General features: G+C 42.7%; 1 protein-coding gene across 4 annotated transcripts; it reads left to right on the forward strand.

Moving 5' to 3' along the window:
• The first annotated feature begins 623 nt into the window (after positions 1–623).
• LOC143125523 (carnitine O-palmitoyltransferase 1, liver isoform-like) lies at positions 624–16,576 on the forward strand. 4 transcript variants are annotated; one of them, XM_076287082.1, is made up of 19 exons: positions 624–858; positions 2,921–3,123; positions 3,394–3,536; positions 3,939–4,110; positions 4,469–4,573; positions 4,863–5,000; positions 5,317–5,394; positions 7,124–7,231; positions 9,074–9,158; positions 10,389–10,584; positions 12,328–12,516; positions 12,611–12,716; positions 12,916–13,032; positions 13,168–13,332; positions 13,547–13,678; positions 13,795–13,947; positions 14,145–14,258; positions 14,595–14,687; positions 16,354–16,576. In XM_076287082.1, exons 2-19 carry the CDS (start codon positions 2,983–2,985, stop codon positions 16,435–16,437), a joined length of 2,319 nt encoding a protein of 772 aa, XP_076143197.1. In that variant the 5' UTR covers positions 624–858; positions 2,921–2,982; the 3' UTR covers positions 16,438–16,576. The 4 variants fall into 4 exon arrangements, with proteins under 4 accessions (XP_076143197.1, XP_076143199.1, XP_076143196.1 ...); XM_076287084.1 differs by lacking the exon at positions 9,074–9,158 and adding an exon at positions 8,166–8,253 and having other exon boundaries at positions 624–853; XM_076287081.1 differs by having other exon boundaries at positions 624–853.
• The last annotated feature ends 1,935 nt before the right edge of the window (positions 16,577–18,511 follow it).

The following is an 18,511-nucleotide window of genomic DNA, read 5'->3' on the forward strand; positions in this document are numbered from 1 at the left end:
CCTAAAACACTTAAATGGTTCTGCACCTTGTTATTTTAATTCCATGATCCAGTAAGTTCCCTGCGGTCCTCTGATGCACATCTGCTGAGACATTTTCCCTCAGTGAATCCCTGGGTGGACTAATCTTGTATGTTTTTGTGATAGTTTTGAGACTTTCAAGAAATATTTAAAGACGCTGTGCCTTCACTTACTTTGTCAATTATATTACAGTTATGGTTTGTATGTTTATGTTTTTTTGTTATATGAAACTCATTATTTTCATTGTTGATATTTTATATATATTTTTTAATTATTTTATTATTAGGCTTAATGTAGACTTTTCAACTTATTTGAAACTCTTATAATGTAGCCTAGTGCAGCATAACCTACTGTAAGTCGCTTTGGACAAAAGTGTCTGCCAGATAAACATAAACATGTGTTGTTTGCATTTTTATTTATGTCTTTATATATATATATATATATATATATATATATATATATATATATATATATATATATAATGTATAATGTTAATGTCAATAATATATATATCATCGTAGACTCACTCCGGTAATATTGACAATGTGTTGTTTACATTAATCGCGTGGCAAATTTCGTTTCATGACGTCGAACCTGTTGTGACGTCGTCAAAGAAGAAAGGGGTCTTTGCTGACAGGGGTTAGGGTAGCCTACTCCGTTCTGGGTTCCATTCATGTTCCTAACCCCATCGAACCCTGCCGAAGTTCCTTATCACCTCTAGAACACCTGGCTGGGTTAAGAAGGATCCGACGCTGCTGGTCACAAGCAAAGATTCTAGAATCTTTGGTCACAAGATTCACAGAGAACCTCGGATTTGACCGTGAGGCAAGGCAAGGTAAGGTAGGCTAGGAATGCGTTTATCACCTGAAGATGCCAAACACACATTATTATTACATATAACCATACCGGACTCTTCCTAGGATTAACATTAAACATTGTTAAGGAAATCAAACATAAAAATGCTAGGTAACGTCAGCCCTTTTGGATGCAAATGTACTTTTTAGTAACGTCAGCTTGCTATGATGGTTTGTAACATTAGCAACATGCTCAGCTAACGTTAAACGAGCGGTTCGCATCCATATGTTTATCGGGTAACGTTAGGTTTCAGTGTTTCAGCAGACTGTACATGACTGAAAACATATTAGGTTATTGGTAAGCTATATAATGTTACATCGTTGCACAAACATAACAAGTGCATAACCCAACGTTAAAGTTGTTTACTGTTGCCAAAAGTTACTGCCCCCCTTTTGCTGTCTTTCAGCTAGACAACCCCTTTCCCTTTCCGATTTGGAAGTTGCTAGTAGGAATTAGCAAGCTACTGGAAATCCTTTTGAACTTGGACAATGGACAACGTTGTAAAAACTCCTAACGTTAATTTGCCAACGTGTTATCCGATAGCTTAACAAGTATGACTGGGGTTTAAGCGAAATGAGTGAGTGCAGAAGTCATCTAATTAACGTTAGGCAAGTTGCTAACTTTATTTCCACGTAGGCATGGTCGTGACCCTCAAATGTTCAAAACGGTGACTAGCTTACTGTGGTAACTTAGCAGTGGATTATATTTTAACTAACTTCGAATTTGACAAGTCTCAGCGTGATCATTTACATAGGTGATCATTCACATAGGTTAATCAGTGGACAAATAGCGCTGCCGCTAGGCCTATACGCAGATAGGTTGTCCTTGTTGGTCCTGGAGTGCTAATGCGAACTAGCCATAACATTCTTTTGCGGTCAGTCAGTTGGGGCTATCAGAGACGGGCTCTGGGGCTATGCATGGCATGTTTGCAGTGATAATAGCCAGCTCACAGCTTTTGGCAAGACGTTGTTTTTTTGATCTAGGACAAACGTCACTGTTTCTTGACATGTCACCCTGATCACATAAATTAAGTTGAAATGTCAGCTTGATATTCAGCTGAAATATCACCAATTCTAAACGCAAGTGACATTAGGCTTTCTTTCTTTCTATCGGTGGTTGTGTGTAGATAATGATGGTGAGCAATATCATGGGCTATACATAATGTCATTCCTTTAATAGAAGTCCTGGCTGAGGTGATGCTGTAACCTTTCCCCTACTCTGAGCATCACTCAGTCAGATGACTAGAGCCTAAGAGGGAGGAGTCAAAAGGAATCAATACCTGGATGAATACCACAATGCTATAGCTTTGTGAAATTTTATGGGAGCTATTTTATGTATTTCACTATTACAACAAGGATTTAAGGTGCTGGTCTGCAGGTGAATCATCAAAGCATGACATAGAAATCAATAATCCATTCCCTGTTGGTGTGTTTAGCCTTGGCCAATGTAAATCTACCTCTTGGCAGCTCTGTAGCCCACAATGATCTCAAAAGTCATAGCCCAAGCTAAACAAAGACAAGATCAGGATTAGGTCTCTCACTGTCAAATATTTTAGGAGCCCCTGTCTGCTTTTGCACTGAGGTCTTTCCTTATTGCAATGCCCTTGAGCATGTGCATGTCTGTGTGTGAGGGAGAGAGGGTCATATGAGCGGAAGAACGTACTAGGCTACTTGCTGAAATGTGAAATAGGCCTATCAGGTGCATGAATGTCCTTGGGCTAGTCAGATCTTGCTACGACGGTGTCTAAATGGCTACCACACTTATCAGTCATAGTGTGAGCAATGGGAAATTGCGTTAGAGGTGGCGTGACTGAATCAGTCATACATTTACACTTTGGATTAGCCTGATATTTGATGCTCCACCTTTAGCTAAGGTATGCAAATGCAGACCCTAGCCTATCTCCTGAGGTCCAAAGCTTACTGGCTTGGTAAAAACATAACCTAAATTCTGTATGACATGTGACGATGACACACAGTCTGTTTCATACAGTATGTGTGTGTGTGTGTGTGTGTGTGTGTGTGTGTGTGTGTGTGTGTCTGTGTTTCAGAAGCAGCAGTGGTGCATCTGCGTGCATATGTGCGTGCGTGTGTGTGACTCCGACCAGGCAGTATGGCAGAAGCGCATCAGGCTGTGGCCTTCCAGTTCACCGTCTCACCAGAGGGCATCGACCTCCAGTTGAGTCATGAGGCCCTCCGGCAGATTTACCTCTCGGGCGTCTACTCCTGGAAGAAGAGGTTCGTCCGCTTCAAGGTGAGCATCCTTCACATCATCTCGGTGACTCGGCAGGTCAACAGCATCTGCAGAGCAACGCTGATTTACATGCCTCCATATAAGCCTTCAGTCCTCTCCTTGGACCTGTTTCCTCTGACGTCCAGTGACTCCTCTTCCCAGTGTTTAGTCTTATCTCCTGTCCTCTCCTCTCTTCTCCTTTCCTCTTCTCATCTCTCCTCTCCTCCTTTCATATTTCTCTCATGGTGCTGTCTTCTGTCCTCTCACTGCTCCCTGTTCTTTTCTCTCCAGAATGGGGTACTGACAGGAGTGTATCCAGGAAGTCCCACTGGCCTAATGCTGGTGCTGGCAGCCCATATCGGCAGAGCTAGGTACTTCCAAGCAGATCCTTCACTCGGCATCTTCACACTCCTGGAGAACTACGCTCCTATAAGGTAACAACTGTATGTGAGTTTGCACAGAATACATGTTATTCTAACTATACTTGTTAAATAACTAGTCGGCTTCATGATGCCGTGTTGTGTTGAGTTTCACTGTCTGTGAGAGAGTTTGTGTGTACTGTGTTGTGAGTATTATGAGTTTGTTTGTAAGCAGGAGGAATATTCTTTCCCATAGTCATCAGCTTGCAGTGGTCAGTTGTTGGGTGCAGGTGTTATGGTGGTCATCCTAATTGTGTGTGTGTGTGTGTGTGTGTGTGTGTGTGTGTGTGTGTGTGTGTGTGTGTGTGTGTGTGTGTGTGTGTGTGTGTGTGTGTGTGTGTGTGTGTGTGTGTGTGTGTGTGTGTGTGTGTGTGTGTGTGTGTGTGTGTGTGTGTGTGTGTGTGTGTGTGTGTGTAGCAGGTACATGTCCCCTGACACCCAGCAGATAGTAGGGGGCGTGATTGTGGGCACTGGCCTGTGGGTGGGCATCTTCTTCGTCATGAGGACGGTGCTAAAGGCTCTGCTTTCCTGGCATGGCTGGATGTATGTGCCACGGGGCACCGTGCCCTTAAAAGTCCGCCTCTGGTCGGTAAGTGTGTGTGTTTGTTTGTGTGTCCAAACTGTGCACACAGGACTCTGTAAAGAGCCTGCTCCTAGATGACCTGTTACAGTACACAGGCTGACAAGACCAACAGTGAGTCTGCGTGGTTAAATCAGTTTTAACATCGGTTTAAACAGAATCAGTTTTAACATCAGTTTAAACAGAATCGGTTTTAACATCAGTTTAAACAGAATTGGCTTGGCGATGACAGTATGACGTCCTCAGACTCAGGGTTTTAGTGAACCTGTCCAGTTGACGTAGAGTGGGTTTGATTGCTGATGGATCTAGAAGAGTGTATAATTACTGTGTGTGCGTGCGTGCGTGCGTGATGGATCTTTGTACACAGGTTCTGGTGCGGCTCTTCTCTGGTCACCGCACTCCACAGCTCTACAGCTTTCAGACGTCTCTGCCACGGTTGCCCTTGCCCTCTATTAAGGACACCATGGAACGGGTGAGTGCTAAGGCAGTTTTAATCCACACAAATACAGTACAAACAAGAGTAATACAACATCTCTCAAGAATGACCAGAAGACCAGCATTATCCATTGCATATGCACTTTCTCAAAAGAAAGAAATAAAAACTCTCTCTGTCTGTCTGTCTGTGTCTCTCTCTCTCTCTCTCTCTCTCTCTCTGTCTCTCTCTCTCTCTGTCTCTCTCTCTCTCTGTCTCTCTCTCTCTCGCTCGCTCCCTTTGTCTACCTCCATCTCCATGTTTCTTTATGTCACACTGTCTGCTGCAGTATCTGGAGTCTGTGCGGCCCCTGTTGACTGATGATGAGTTTGCGCGGATGAAGGGGCTGGCCAAAGACTTTGAGCAGAATCTGGGGCCACGGCTGCAGTGGTACCTACGCCTCAAGGCCTGGTGGTCCTCTAACTATGTAAGCAACACTTGCTCCATGTTACCTATATTGTATAGGAAATATTACACCATCGTGCATACCCTACCTTCTCTATCTACCTATGTCACATAAAATGTTGCTAACACAATTTATATTTAGAGAGGGAGAGCTAGTAGCTACCTTGTTTGAAGAGTGATGCAAAAAAGTTATCTGTTTTTTTTATTTCAACTGTGACTTTGAACTGTCTGATCTGCATTGTGCTTGTGTTTTGATGTGATACTGAGGATCTGTTGGTATGTACTGTATATACTAACTTTATTTGTGTGTGTGTGTGTGTGTGTGTGTGTGTGTGTAGGTGAGTGATTGGTGGGAGGAGTATGTCTACCTCAGAGGGCGCGGTCCCATCATGGTCAACAGCAACTACTATGCAATGGTAAGAGCAGCATTAGGTCTACATATGCCAGTGGTTTTAAACATAATATCCAATTGCAGAAATGCCTATATGGCAGAGGTGGGAGTAAATCACACATGTGCAAGTCACAAGCAAGTCTCAAGTCTTAACCATCAAGTCTCAAGCAAGTCCAAGTCATTTTTTGTGACAGTCAAGCAAGTCAAGTCAAGTCATAGCTTGGGTCAAGCAAGTCAAGTCAAGTCATAGCCAAATCATTGAAATTCATGATGATTTACCAATGTTTTCATTTTAAAATAAGCTACAATAGGCTAGTTATGAACTGCTGGAGTTTTATTTGTAACAAACAAATAGACATTGCATTCATTCAAGCCACATAGCCTACATCTGAACGGTTTATAGAATAAGATGAAATGTATACGAATAAAAATAAATGTATTTCAAGTAGACCTATTATAAAATAGCCTATTATTGTTTCAATATGCCTCAAATATTAAGTAGCCTAAGCTACATCAAATCATAAAAATATATTCAAACAGTTCAAGTTACACCTGTCCTGACCTGTCACATCTCCAGGGAACCAATAATGTTGAAAAAGTGATCTAATCAATCAATCAAACGCTGCCGCCGACGTCACTGCCAAAGTTTGACAAGCGCGACAGCGCAATTGGTTTTAGAAGGGTTTAGGACCGTCAATGCTATATCATATTATACATAAGCCTAACATGTGAAATAAGCTACTTTTCTATGCTGATTGCTGGCAGTTAGCTAGGCCTACTTACTGTTGTTAGCCTACTACTAGGCTGTAAGGTATTGAACGTGTTTAAGAGGGAGGGAGAAAGAGAGGCGCTTACTTTAGGTTACATTGGCAACGTTTTCGCTATATAGATTAAACTTAGACAAGAAAATGTTTCACTTTGCCATTTCACACATTTTAACCTAATATGGCTATAACTAAAAAAAAAAATAGATTCAAAGCCAACTCTTAACATGCCTCAAATTTGACGTTTCTAACACGACTAACTTCGGATGAAAATCAATGTGGTGGTGGTTATGTCGCTATTTTGCACACTTGCTGACTGCTGTTCATTTCTCCTTTGACTTGTCAGATACATCATCTGTGAAGCCAAACATTATTATGTTTTGGTATAAACGTAGAGCCTTCCATATTTGCAAGTTAGCCTACCTCAGTCTGTCTCATTTGATCTGGCACTTGCTGTTGGTCTGTCGCGTTGCGTCACTTGGTACAATGACAGGTTCGCTCGCGTGACGCATGCAACAGCACCTAAGCAGATTTTCTAAAATCGTAAAGTTAACTCCTTAATATCTATGAAAAAAATAAAAAGTCAAGTAATTTCAAGTCATTTGTCTCAAGTCTAAGTCAAGTCTCAAGTCATGAATAGCAAGTCAAAGTCAAGTCGAGTCTTTTATACATGTTGATCTAGCAAGTCTCAAGTCTTAAAAAATGTGACTCGAGTCTGACTCGAGTCAAGTCATGTGACTCGAGTCCCCCATGTCTGCTATTTGGTCTAATTGGAAACTTCTGTAGGTTTTCTCACAATTATACTATGCTTTGTTGGATTTGGTCACTGTGGGGCGTAAACTCTTTTGGAACAGAAATTGAATATGTTCTCAGTAAATATTCATAGATTTGTGGGGCAGTACTGTACATTCACTTTTTAAACTTCCGGAAGTCCTCTTTTTGGCCTGTTTTACTTCCTATACTTACTCTCGGCACACGCTTTTCCCTCAGGACTTCCTGTATGTGTTCCCTACACACCGGCAGGCGGCGAGGGCAGGCAACGCCATCCATTCCATCATGCTGTACCGCAGGAAACTGGACAGAGCTCAGATCAAACCGGTTTGTTCCACAAGCCCAGTATTTTGTGTGTAAACTCCTTTGTTCCACAAGCCCAGTATTTTGTGTGTAAACTCCTTCAAGGTCTCAAATACAGTATGAAGGAGGTACTAGGAGGAACTAATGCGCTCACATTGTAGATTTTGTTGGGAATATTTTTACTGCTGTCATTTTCTCTCAACTGATTTCTGAAATGTTTGCCCTGCTAATCATGCTAATTTGGATCCAAATCACCCCTCCTTGCAGAAATGCTATTGTCTTTCATCAAGGGTGGCACATGATATTATACATTTACAGAAGTTGGCAAAGGTTTTTTGTACAGATGACTCTCTGTTGACTCAGCTGTGTTGACACTGCTATTGTGATTAAGTTTATGATTTAAGGTTACCAGAATCTTCAGTCCACACATGTACTAACTGGCATGTTTTTGTCCCCGTCCCCCAAAAAGCTAACTTAGCCGTGTTTACAGATAAACCTTTAGTGCCAAATGCCAACTCAACATTTTTAACTACCCCAGTTATAGAATATACTAGAACTGTGCCTGAGCATTTAGCCTTTAATTTAACAAATTGTTCTGGTTGCATTGACTGAAGTAGCTGCAGGGTGTTAAACTCTAACATGGAAGACTTGAGCACTGTAGTTTAACTCATTTGCATGACACACCTGATGGAAATGTATAAATGTATGTATAACACATACTGGTGCTTAGAAAGCAGCACACAAAACTCTTACAAGGAAGTCAGAGAGGCAGACAGACAATGAGCAGAATCAGTACCTGATCCATTGACTGGTTTTACCTTGCTGTGTTTTCTTCAGTGTGTCTGTGTGTGTGTGTGATACTAGCCCACTGTGTGTGTGATCTTACCACCTAACCTGACCGCTGTCTCTTGTTCCAACGCTGACCTGGTGCTGTCTTGTGTGGCCTCTCGGTTCTCAGCTCTTTGTGCTGGAGAACCGGGTTCCACTCTGCTCTGCCCAGTTTGAGCGCTTGTTTAACACTGCACGCATTCCGGGCAAGGAGATGGGTAAGAGGCTGTCTCCATAGCAACCCTGTACCACCACCACCACCTCCACCTGTCATGCCCCCCCCACCCCCAAAAAAAATAGTTCCTGTGTCATCAACAGAATCCTATTAGAAGTGCTTTTTCTAGGAGTTTAGACTCTGGGCTTGGTAAAGCCCTTGAGGCAATTTTATTTTTTATTGGCGAGTTAAATTTATTTAATAAATAAAGTAACCCAAGGTTATGGTCAGTTCTAAATGAAATCGAGAGTTCCACATGACTTCAGGGCAGCCCTGTTTGGTCTGCTGTTTAGTATAGTAGAGAAACTACAGTTCTAAATGACATAGAGAGTTCCACATGACTTCAGGGCAACCCTGTTTGGTCTGCTGCTTAGTATAGTAGAGAACCTACAGTTCTAAATGAAATCGAGAGTTCCACATGACTTCAGGGCAACCCTGTTTGGTCTGCTGTTTAGTATAGTAGAGAATAAACAGTTCTAAATGAAACAGTGTTCCACATGACTTCAGGGCAGCCCTGTTTTGTCTGCTGTACTAGTATAGTAGAGAAGCTACTATTCTTTTCTGGTTCTGTGGTGTCGACACAAGATCTAGTGAATCTGCACACCATTCTTGTTTGTTTGTTTGTTTGTTTTCTGCCAACTATTTATTTATTTAATTTTAGGACAATTTATTTATTTATTTATTTGATTTGATTTTCTAACTGGACAGTCAGCGGGCTTCTTTTCTCCTCTCATCGGCACATCCACTCTGTGGAGGCTTGGCGCGCTCTCTGTCAGTTGAGCCTCATTTCCCTTCATTGCTTTTCTTTTTCTTTTGCTTTACAGTTAATGCTTCAAAACACCATTCCCATGTGTTCATCCCAGTATGAGCGAATGTTCAACACCAGTCGTGTACCAGGGCCAGACAGAGGTAGAGTCTAAACTTGCGCGCACACACACACACACACACACACACACACACACACACACACACACATTCTGTCACGCATCACTCATTTGTTTGAAGAGATGGCAAAAGCACTGGCATTTGGCCTTAACTGACCTTGTTGACACACACACACAGGCATATGACCTTTGCCTTAGTACTGGATGACCGTGGGTCTCCCCCCATTCAGACTTTCCCTTCCATTGAAACTACCAGGGTGCTCATTGACCTGATGGATATGCCTCTTCAGTCCTGTTACAGGAGCCGTGTTCAAATATTACAGCTCTTTGCACCAGCCCCAGTGCATTATTGTTTAGTGTGTATCTAAATACATCCCCATATGATCTTCCTAAGTTCAGCTGTATAACCCAGAGTGCTGATGTGTCATCATTGCTTTTTGAGTGCTTATGTGTGTTTGGCTGAGGCCCTTCATCTCTGGTGTGCTGTGTGCTCCCCTCATTCATTGGCTTTTGATTTTGTGAGCGATTGATGATGCTTCTGCCCAATGTAACTCCCTTTTGTTTGTCTTGCCTCCCTCCTGTGCTTTCCAGCGCTGTCCATCGGCTGCCCTGGGCATGTGGTATTGTTTTGGCACTGTTAGGTGTGCTGCTAGTAGAAGCATTTGCTTTTGTAGCTGCTTTACTGATATTGGTGTTTGTTATATTGGAATAACAACATGGTGCTGCTAATTGGCCAAAGCAGTAGTTCCTTTGTAGATCCACCCATAGAAGTGATTGCTGTTCTTCTTGAAGCCCTTTGATCAAGCCAGTTGTATCAGACTATTTCAGGCAACTCTATGCCACCTGTTTACCTCTGTTCCAGTGCGATGACTTTGACCCATTTTTTAAGGTCAAATGACACCTCAGGTTAAACCTGTCATGACATACACATGCACCCTGCACAAAAACAATAGACTGACAGGGTAGAGACATTGTTTATGTTTGGCCTGCTGTGACAACAATAGTTGTACTAATAGTAAATAGTTCTAGCTCTAGAATTAGCAGCTTAGTAACTAATAGTAAATAGTTCTAGCTCTAGAATTAGCAGCTTAGTTAGTCATTCTGCCATAGCAACAGCAGTAGTTGATGTAGCTAATATTGCTAATATGCAGCTAAATTGAACTTGTTTTGCGCCATACAACCAAGATAAAAATATGTGTATGTAGAGACATATGGCAATACCCATGATTCCTGATACTGGTTTTGTGTACCTCAGACACACTGCAGCACCATACGAATTGCAAGCATATCGTGGTGTACCACAAGGGGCGCTATTTCAAAGTGTGGATGTTCTATGATGGTCGCCTGCTGATGCCCAGAGAGATCGAACAACAGATGGAGCTCATCCTGGCCGACGACTCGCCACCCCAACCAGGAGAGGAGCCGCTGGCCGCCCTCACTGCTGGAGACAGGTGAGTCTGTCTCAGGGTAACTTTACAGATAGGTTAGTCTGTCTCTGAGGTAACTTTACAGACAGAAGAGTCTATCGCTTGGGTAACTTTACAGATAGGTTAGTCTGTCTCTTAGGTAACTTTACAGATAGGTTAGTCTGTCTCTAAGGTAACTTTACAGATAGGTTAGTCTGTCTCTAAGGTAACTTTACAGACAGAAGACTCTATCGCTCGGGTAACTTTACAGATAGGCGAGTCTGTCTATAGGCAATAGTCAACTTTACGGGTAACTTTACAGATAGGCGAGTCTGTCTCTTGGGTAACTTTATAGGCAATAGTCAACTTTACGGGTAACTTTACAGACAGGTTAGTCCAGGGGTCGGCAACCCGCGGCTCCGGAGCCGCATGCGGCTCTTTGACCTCTCTGATGCAGCTCAGCTTTTGAAAATAATTAATGAGTATTTAATTAAAATGTATTTTATTTTAGTTCGTTCATTTTCAAAATGTAATATTGTAGGTCTATCTGAGTAATTTAGCCTATATAACTTTCCACCTCACTTGACTCCGTAACCGTAGCTGCACAATATTGTTACATTCGCGGTTCGTTGCCATGTCAATATCAAACAAAATCACTGATTTCCCTCCATTTCAGTCAACGAGAACACTTTAATTGTTATTGTTGATGTGTGCGCTTGCTGTAGGCTAGATAAGGAAAATGTCAAAAAGGAAATGTCAGCGACCACAGCTTGCGAGCGCGAACACAAGGCTTAAATGGGAAAGTTTCCATCCGAAGACTGATTCTGAAATCGCAAAATGAACTGGCCGTTATATATCGCACACTGCAACGAGTTAGTATTGCTGTGTTAACCCTGTTCGGTTCCACTTGCATGTGAGAAATCTTTCTCACATATGAAAAATATAAAGACAAACCTGCGCTCACGTTTAAGGGCAATTCCGCGCAAAACTGTCACATCCATAACGCCAACACAATGCCATGGTATTTAGCTGGCGTTATGGATATGACAGTTTTGCGTGGAGTTGCCCTTAAGTGGTGACAGCCTCAATTCTTGCATGAAACTTCACCTCACTGAATATGAGCCAGCCAGACTCCAAGGCCATCACCAAATCTAATCTCTGATAGGCCTAATTAATGTTCAATTTCGCCAGTGACATGTCAACGAAAATTGAGTGTTGTGTTGTTAACTATGATGTTACTTTGCATACCAAAGGACACTGGAAAAATAGGGGGTGGTGTTTAGCCTACATGGGAAGCCTAAGGCCTATACTTCTGTCATTCCACTTTACATTTCAAGTTAGCCTACTTGCACATTAAAACTAGTAGAAAATGTATTTAAAATCCTCTGTTGAATGAAAGTAAATGTACATTAAATTTCCAAACTTTTTCTTGTAACCGTTTTTATGTGGCTCTTCTGAGATTAAAAAAATAATACATTTGGTAAAAGTGGCTCTCCAGGCAAAAAACGTTGCCGACCCCTGGGTTAGTCTGACTCTAAGGTAACTTTACAGATGAGTCTGTCTCTTGGGAAACTTTACAGACAAGTGAGTCAACTTTACAGGTAAGTTTACAGATAGGATGCCTGTCTTTCAGGTAACTTTACAGAGAGATGAGTCTGTTTGGTCCACAGTGATGTCTAGGCTATTCAGGTACACTGAAGGAATAGGAAACATGATTTTGGTGCTTGTGTGTTAAAGTGTGTGTGTGTGTGTGTGTGTGTGTGTGTGTTTTGTGTGTGCACTTGCCAGGGTGCCGTGGGCCTGTGCTCGGGAGGCCTACTTTAAGCATGGCCGCAACCGGCAGTCGTTGGAAACTATTGAAAAGGCCGCTTTCTTTGTCACCCTTGACGATACGGAGCAGCGCTACGACGCGGACAGACCACTGGAATCACTGAGCAGCTATGCCAAGTCCCTCCTCCACGGAAAGTGCCACGACAGGTGAGACCCCACTACTGTGTGGGCACGCCCTCATGTCAGTGTATTGTATCGTATCGTATCGTGCCTCATGTATCGTGTGTTGCGTTTGCTGCAGGTGGTTTGATAAGACCTTCAACCTGATCGTCTTCAAGAACGGAACCATGGGCCTGAACGCCGAGCACAGTTGGGCAGACGCTCCCATCATAGGACACTTGTGGGAGGTAAACACACACACGTATTGTGTCTGTTTGTCTGTGTGAAAAAAATGGCTTGCACGGCATTGCAAGAACGGTGTGCCGCTGAGCAAAACCCAGCACAGTTGGCAGCTCGCCACTCAGCTAGCCCAACATAGCGCATACCACTTCCCATCTGAAAGGCCGTGTGTGTGTGTGTGTGTGTGTGTGTGTGTGTGTGTTACAGCAAGTGTTAGCCAGTGACCCCTTCCAGCTGGGCTACACAGATGAAGGACACTGCAAAGGCAGCCCCCACCCCAACATGCCTGGCCCTGTGCGTCTGCAGTGGAGCATTCCAGCTGAGGTAAGACAGACACACACATTCACTACTATCTGTCTTTGTTTCTCACATATTTGTAAATATTCATACATAATGAAACGTAACCATGATGTCAGCCATGATTACTGTGTTGTGATGCTATGTGCTATTATGTTTCAGTGCCAGACCATGATCAACCACTCCCTGGTAACAGCCAAGGCGCTGGCTGATGATGTCGACATAATCATCATCCCGTTCCACAACTTTGGAAAGGGTCTGATCAAGAAGTGCAGGACCAGCCCTGATGCCTTCATCCAGATAGCTCTGCAGCTGGCTCACTTCAGGGTAAACCGTAACACACACACACACACACGCACACACGCACTCTCTCTCTCTGTCACAAACACTCATTACTTGTAGAATTATTGGACTATAATGAGAATGTGTATGTATCGAAAGATCTGTGTGTTCTGCAATCTATCTTATTCTTGTGTCTCTCCTTTACAACAAGACTGTGTGTGTGTGTTTTCTTATGTGTCTGTAAATGTGTTATCTGCAGGATAAAGGGCGTTTCTGTCTGACCTATGAGGCATCCATGACACGCTTATATAGGGAAGGACGCACTGAGACCGTCCGCTCCTGCACCTTGGAGACTTGCGCCTTTGTCCGTGCCATGGTCAACAACGAGCCTGTGAGTGTGTTTTTGTGTGTGTTTTGGGGTTTGTATTTTTTTAATGTTTGATTCAGTCATCCATGACCACCATTACTCTGCTTCTAACTAACCCCCACGCGCCCTCCTCCTTTCAGAGGGAGAAGAAATTGCAGCTCCTGAAGCTGGCTGCAGAGAAGCACCAGGATATGTACAGGCTGGCCATGACCGGCAAGGGCATCGACCGCCACCTCTTCTGCCTCTACGTTGTGTCCAAGTACCTGGGCGAGGACTCCGACTTCCTCAAAGAGGTGTGACTGCCAAGTTGTGCAGTTTGCATTCACTGCTAATTCTGTTTTCTGAATCGGATACTCTGCAATGCATGTCTGGAAGTTTTCATTTTGTGTCCTTTTTATAACATTTGTGGGTGTTTTCGTTTGGTCACTTCTCTCTCTCTCTCTCTGTCTTCTCCCCTCTGGACACTCTGTCTCTGGACACTCCTCTGCAGGTTCTGTCTCAGCCTTGGAGTCTCTCCACCAGCCAGACTCCACTGCAGCAGGTGGAGCTGTTTGACATGACCAAGTATGCGGAGTATGTGTCAAGCGGAGGGGGCTTCGGACCGGTGAGACACACACACACACACACACACACACACACACACACACATACAAAATATTTCAGGTTTTCCAAATGTAACACAGTTGGAGGTGTAAGATTATGCATTATGAAGAATAACACACACACACACACACACACACACACACACACACACACACACACATACACAGTCACATCTGCACACCTGGGGTGCGTTTCCCAACCTGTTAGCAACTTAGTTGGCTGGCAATGGGAAACTGCATTGCAACTTAGTTAGCAACTATGGTTTTGGGAAACGCAGCCCTGGATGGCCAAGGAAGCAACCTCCAGCTCTTTCTGTGCATGTCTGTTTGTGCCACAGGTGGCAGATAATGGTTATGGAGTGTCCTATGTGATTATTGGTGAGAACCTCATCACGTTCCACATCTCCAGTAAACATTCCGGCAAAGAAACTGTGAGTATTTCTCTCATTCTTGTCATTTTGAAAAGGGTTTGGAAATAATATGGTGTGTTAGGGGAGCTGTGGTGTAAGATGGGGTGGCAGGGGGTCCTCTAGTTCAGTTTACATCAACCATATGGGGCCATGTCTTACACCCGGTGCAACGTGGCGCCAAGCTACACAAGTCATTGATGAATTTTTTCGCCATGCGCTCCACTTCCATTGAACAATGCGCTCACGGGTGTGTCAATGAAAAAAATTGGTGTGGTCAAGCGCTTGATCCAAAAATCGCTATCTTTCACGCACTAAAAAATTGCTATGCCACTGACCAAGAAAAACCTGGTCTATAGCGAAAAGCACATATTAGGTGAAGACGTCACAAGATGTAAGCAGCCTTTAGCACCGAGTACCAGTCACTCATTTTCAGAATGAATATTCTTAGGAGTTTTATTCAGTCATTCAAATTCATTCAAATTTTCCAAATGTTTTCAATTGTATCCCCTTGTCAGTCAGTTGTCAATAGTGAAAGTAAATAACTGTTTTTTCATTACCTATGAGACCCAGTGAAGTTAGTTTCAGTTCAGTTTGCCTATGAGTTCAAATACTAAGCGAGTGCAGATGCATGTAGGCTACAGTATATACTGCTAGTCACACAGGTTTTAGTAAAACAAGTATTAGTGGACTCGTGCAAGCGAGATGAATCGGACTGTATAGTGCAATGTTCTACAAAAACTTGACTTTATGTAAAATTCTCAACGATGTTTTTTGTTCCTCGGGAAACGCCTTTGAAACGCTTCATGTTTGTTTCTGAAGTTGAAAGGGTGCATAGGACTATGAATACCCCCCCCCCCCTCCCTCCGCCCAACACACACACACACACAATACTTTTTTTCAGTAATTTCTTTCTTTGGAAATACAATCGTTTCTGTCTTTGACAAAATCCGCTTTTTAAAGCTCCATGTACATCTGGTGGTCATTGTATTTGTATTACTGTATTACTTCCTTTTGTTCTTGTTGGCTGTAACATACTGTATTCACAACAGCAAATGATTTGGGAAAAATCACTACTTTTGGTTTCAATATTGCTTACTATGTTTACTGTATTTAAACTTCTCTCTGTAGATGACTTTCACTCTTGTATGGAAATATACATAAAAGCCCATAAAAGACAAAAGAGCTTTAGGTTTTGAGCAACAGTGTGTACATGATGTATCTAAAATGTCATATTATGACAAAAGTGTTTATAATATGAGGCAAATGTTTGATTTAAAGAGGTGTTTATGACATTTTGAATGTTGTGTGTAATTTTGCTGGAGATTTGAGTCATTTTGGATTTTGTGTGAGCAATTGTTGGTTTTGTGTGTATAGTTTTGAAAAATAGACATAGAGTTTTGAAAATGTAAACAGATGTTATGCCCAAAAACCCATAACTGATTAAGAAACATAAGAACCCTTTTGAACAATGCCCAGCATCTGATCACAAAATCACACCGTTAAATTAGTGAATGTGGACTGGACACACTTTAAATGTCTAAACTTTGTGTCTCACAAAGGCATTTCAGATTGCTAAAATGGAGCCCATGGAGTGCTTCCCATTGATAATGAATAAAAAGTAAATTTCTCTCTGTGTTTTCTGTCTCCTAAACACTTCTCAATGTCCTTTTACTCTGCTGTGTTTCAGGACTCCAAACGATTTGGCGAGAACATCAAGAAGGCTATGCTGGACATGGTGAGCCTGTTCCAGTTGGCGGTGAAGCCTCTTTAATTGATACCACACTTAGCCATTAAAAGTCAAATGTTGTTTTCTTATTTTCTTATCTTATTTTAGACTGTATTCAGTGTTCAGTGTGCAAAAAAAAAAAAAGAGTTTGTGTGTGTTTTTTCTTTTTTGGGGGGGGGGGGGGGGTAAATGAGAGAAATAGAGAGTGTGTGTGTGTGTGGACAAAAATAGAAAGTGTGTATAGGGTGACCTTGTGTTCTGGTGCCTTATGAAGGGTGTTAAATTGTTTATGCTGTAAATTATTTGAAGTGACCCTTAACCTCAGAATGCCCCCATCTGTTTGGCTGTCAGAAAGGAAGCAGCATGTACTGTCTGCCGATTGGCTGTGTTCTTATTCTCTAGCTGCAGTACTTTTTTCCCTTCTCTCATGTAAGCAGAATGGACGTTTGCTCCCCTAGTGTGGGGTTCACGCACAAAACCCTTCAACTCACTTAAACTCCATGTACAGAGTAGCTTTAGTCACATCTCCAGCTCTTTACCAGCCTCCAAACACGTATGCTGTCTCACTCCACTGCCCACATCCATTTCGCTGGCTGACTGCACAGCGCCACCCAGTGGTAGCTCACACTGTCATCCCAGATGGAGGCAATGAGGCATTGAACTGGAGGGGACAAATTATAGCAGTCCAAGGGCCGCCGCATCAGTTCAACTGCCCTGTGCAGTGGTACGTGCCCGTAGGGCAGCTCTCAAGCCTCCGTTGGTGTCAGTTTACTTCAGAGGAAGCTGCTACTGAGGATAGCTTCCTGGCTGATGTTAGCATCCATGCTAAGTTTAAGATGCCTGCTCCATAGCCATCCGTAGGGTTGAAATATGACGGCTTTTGAGTTCAGGTCTGTTTGCCAGTGTTCGCCTTCATTATCGCTGCATTATAAAACCGCTCCAGAAGTGACCTCATAACAAGGCGAGTTTCTCACTATTTATTGTGTTAGCCATGGGTGACGTGATCGAATGCTTCACGATTTATGAAATTTTGTTTTGGCATTAGAAAATATTGCTTAAATTTTAAACGGGTGGAAAACATATATATTGTCATATTTCTGTAGGTAGTTTTTTTTGTGTTTTTTTAATGTTATTTGTTATGAATGCTATCTATGCCTGATAATTATTATACAACAAAAGACTATAAACATGAATGTCAAACAGAATATACAGGTAACTTGATTACCAACATGTAAATAAAGTGAATGCTGCAAAAGAAAATCTCTTTTCTGTGTTGCAACCACTAGCAGTATGGGGACAGATGCGTGCGTGCGACAAAAGTATTTATTTTCTGTCAACATTGAGAACCTATTGTGTGTGTGTGTGTGTGTGTGTGTGTGTGTGTGTGTGTGTGTGTGTGTGTGTGTGTGTGTGTGTGTGTGTGTGTGTGTGTGTGTGTGTGTGTGTGTGTGTGTGTGTGTGTGTGTGTGTGTGTGTGTGTGTGTGTGTGTGTGTGTGTGTGTGTGTGTGTGTGTGTGTGTGTGTGTGTGTGTGTGTGTGTGTGTGTGTGTGTGTGTGTGTGTGTGTGTGTGTGTGTGTGTGTGTGTGTGTGTGTGTGTGTGTGTGTGTGTGTGTGTGTGTGCGTGCGCGTGTGCGCGCGCGTGTGCGTGCGTGCGTGCAGGGGGAGAGATCTAAAAGTAGACTGTGGGAACCTGCCACTGTACTGTGAGTATGGTGACAGATGAACAGCAGCTTTGGCTGGGGTTCACACACACACACACACTCGCATTCTCAGTCATCTTTAAATCACCACCATGCCCCAGTTTGACATGGATGATCACATGATCAGCTCAATTTAGCGTCCGACTCCCAATCAAGCTGCAGAGTGCTGAAATCCAGTGGCTACCCAAATTAAACCTTGCACAGTCAACCATTTCCTATTAAGGCATCGAGTGAAAATCCGTTAAAGAAACATGTCATCCCAAAGTAACTTATTGTATAATAAATAAACAATCAAAATTATAACTTTAATATTCTTCAAAAACGACATCATAAAAAAATCAGGTGTTTATGAGTCATGTGCTCCAACAGTCTGGAGACCTACAGACAGACAGCTCGGCAACAGAACATGTAAGTGTCT

Source organism: Alosa pseudoharengus, unplaced genomic scaffold, assembly GCF_046254945.1.
Source record: "Alosa pseudoharengus isolate Yale_2024_CS ecotype anadromous, Long Island Sound unplaced genomic scaffold, YU_APseudo_1.1 YU_APseudo_1.1_scf_16, whole genome shotgun sequence".
Taxonomy (NCBI): domain Eukaryota; kingdom Metazoa; phylum Chordata; class Actinopteri; order Clupeiformes; family Clupeidae; genus Alosa; species Alosa pseudoharengus.

What these genes read in the sequence shown, in the direction of transcription:
- LOC143125523 (XM_076287084.1), top strand. Translation starts at nt 2,983, where the DNA reads ATGGCAGAAGCGCATCAGGCTGTGGCCTTCCAGTTCACCGTCTCACCA. An exon ending in ACAGCAACTACTATGCAATG is followed by an intron (nt 5,395 to 7,123) that starts GTAAGAGCAGCA and finishes CTTTTCCCTCAG; the next exon opens with GACTTCCTGTATGTGTTCCC. An exon ending in TGCAGCTGGCTCACTTCAGG is followed by an intron (nt 13,333 to 13,546) that starts GTAAACCGTAAC and finishes TGTTATCTGCAG; the next exon opens with GATAAAGGGCGTTTCTGTCT.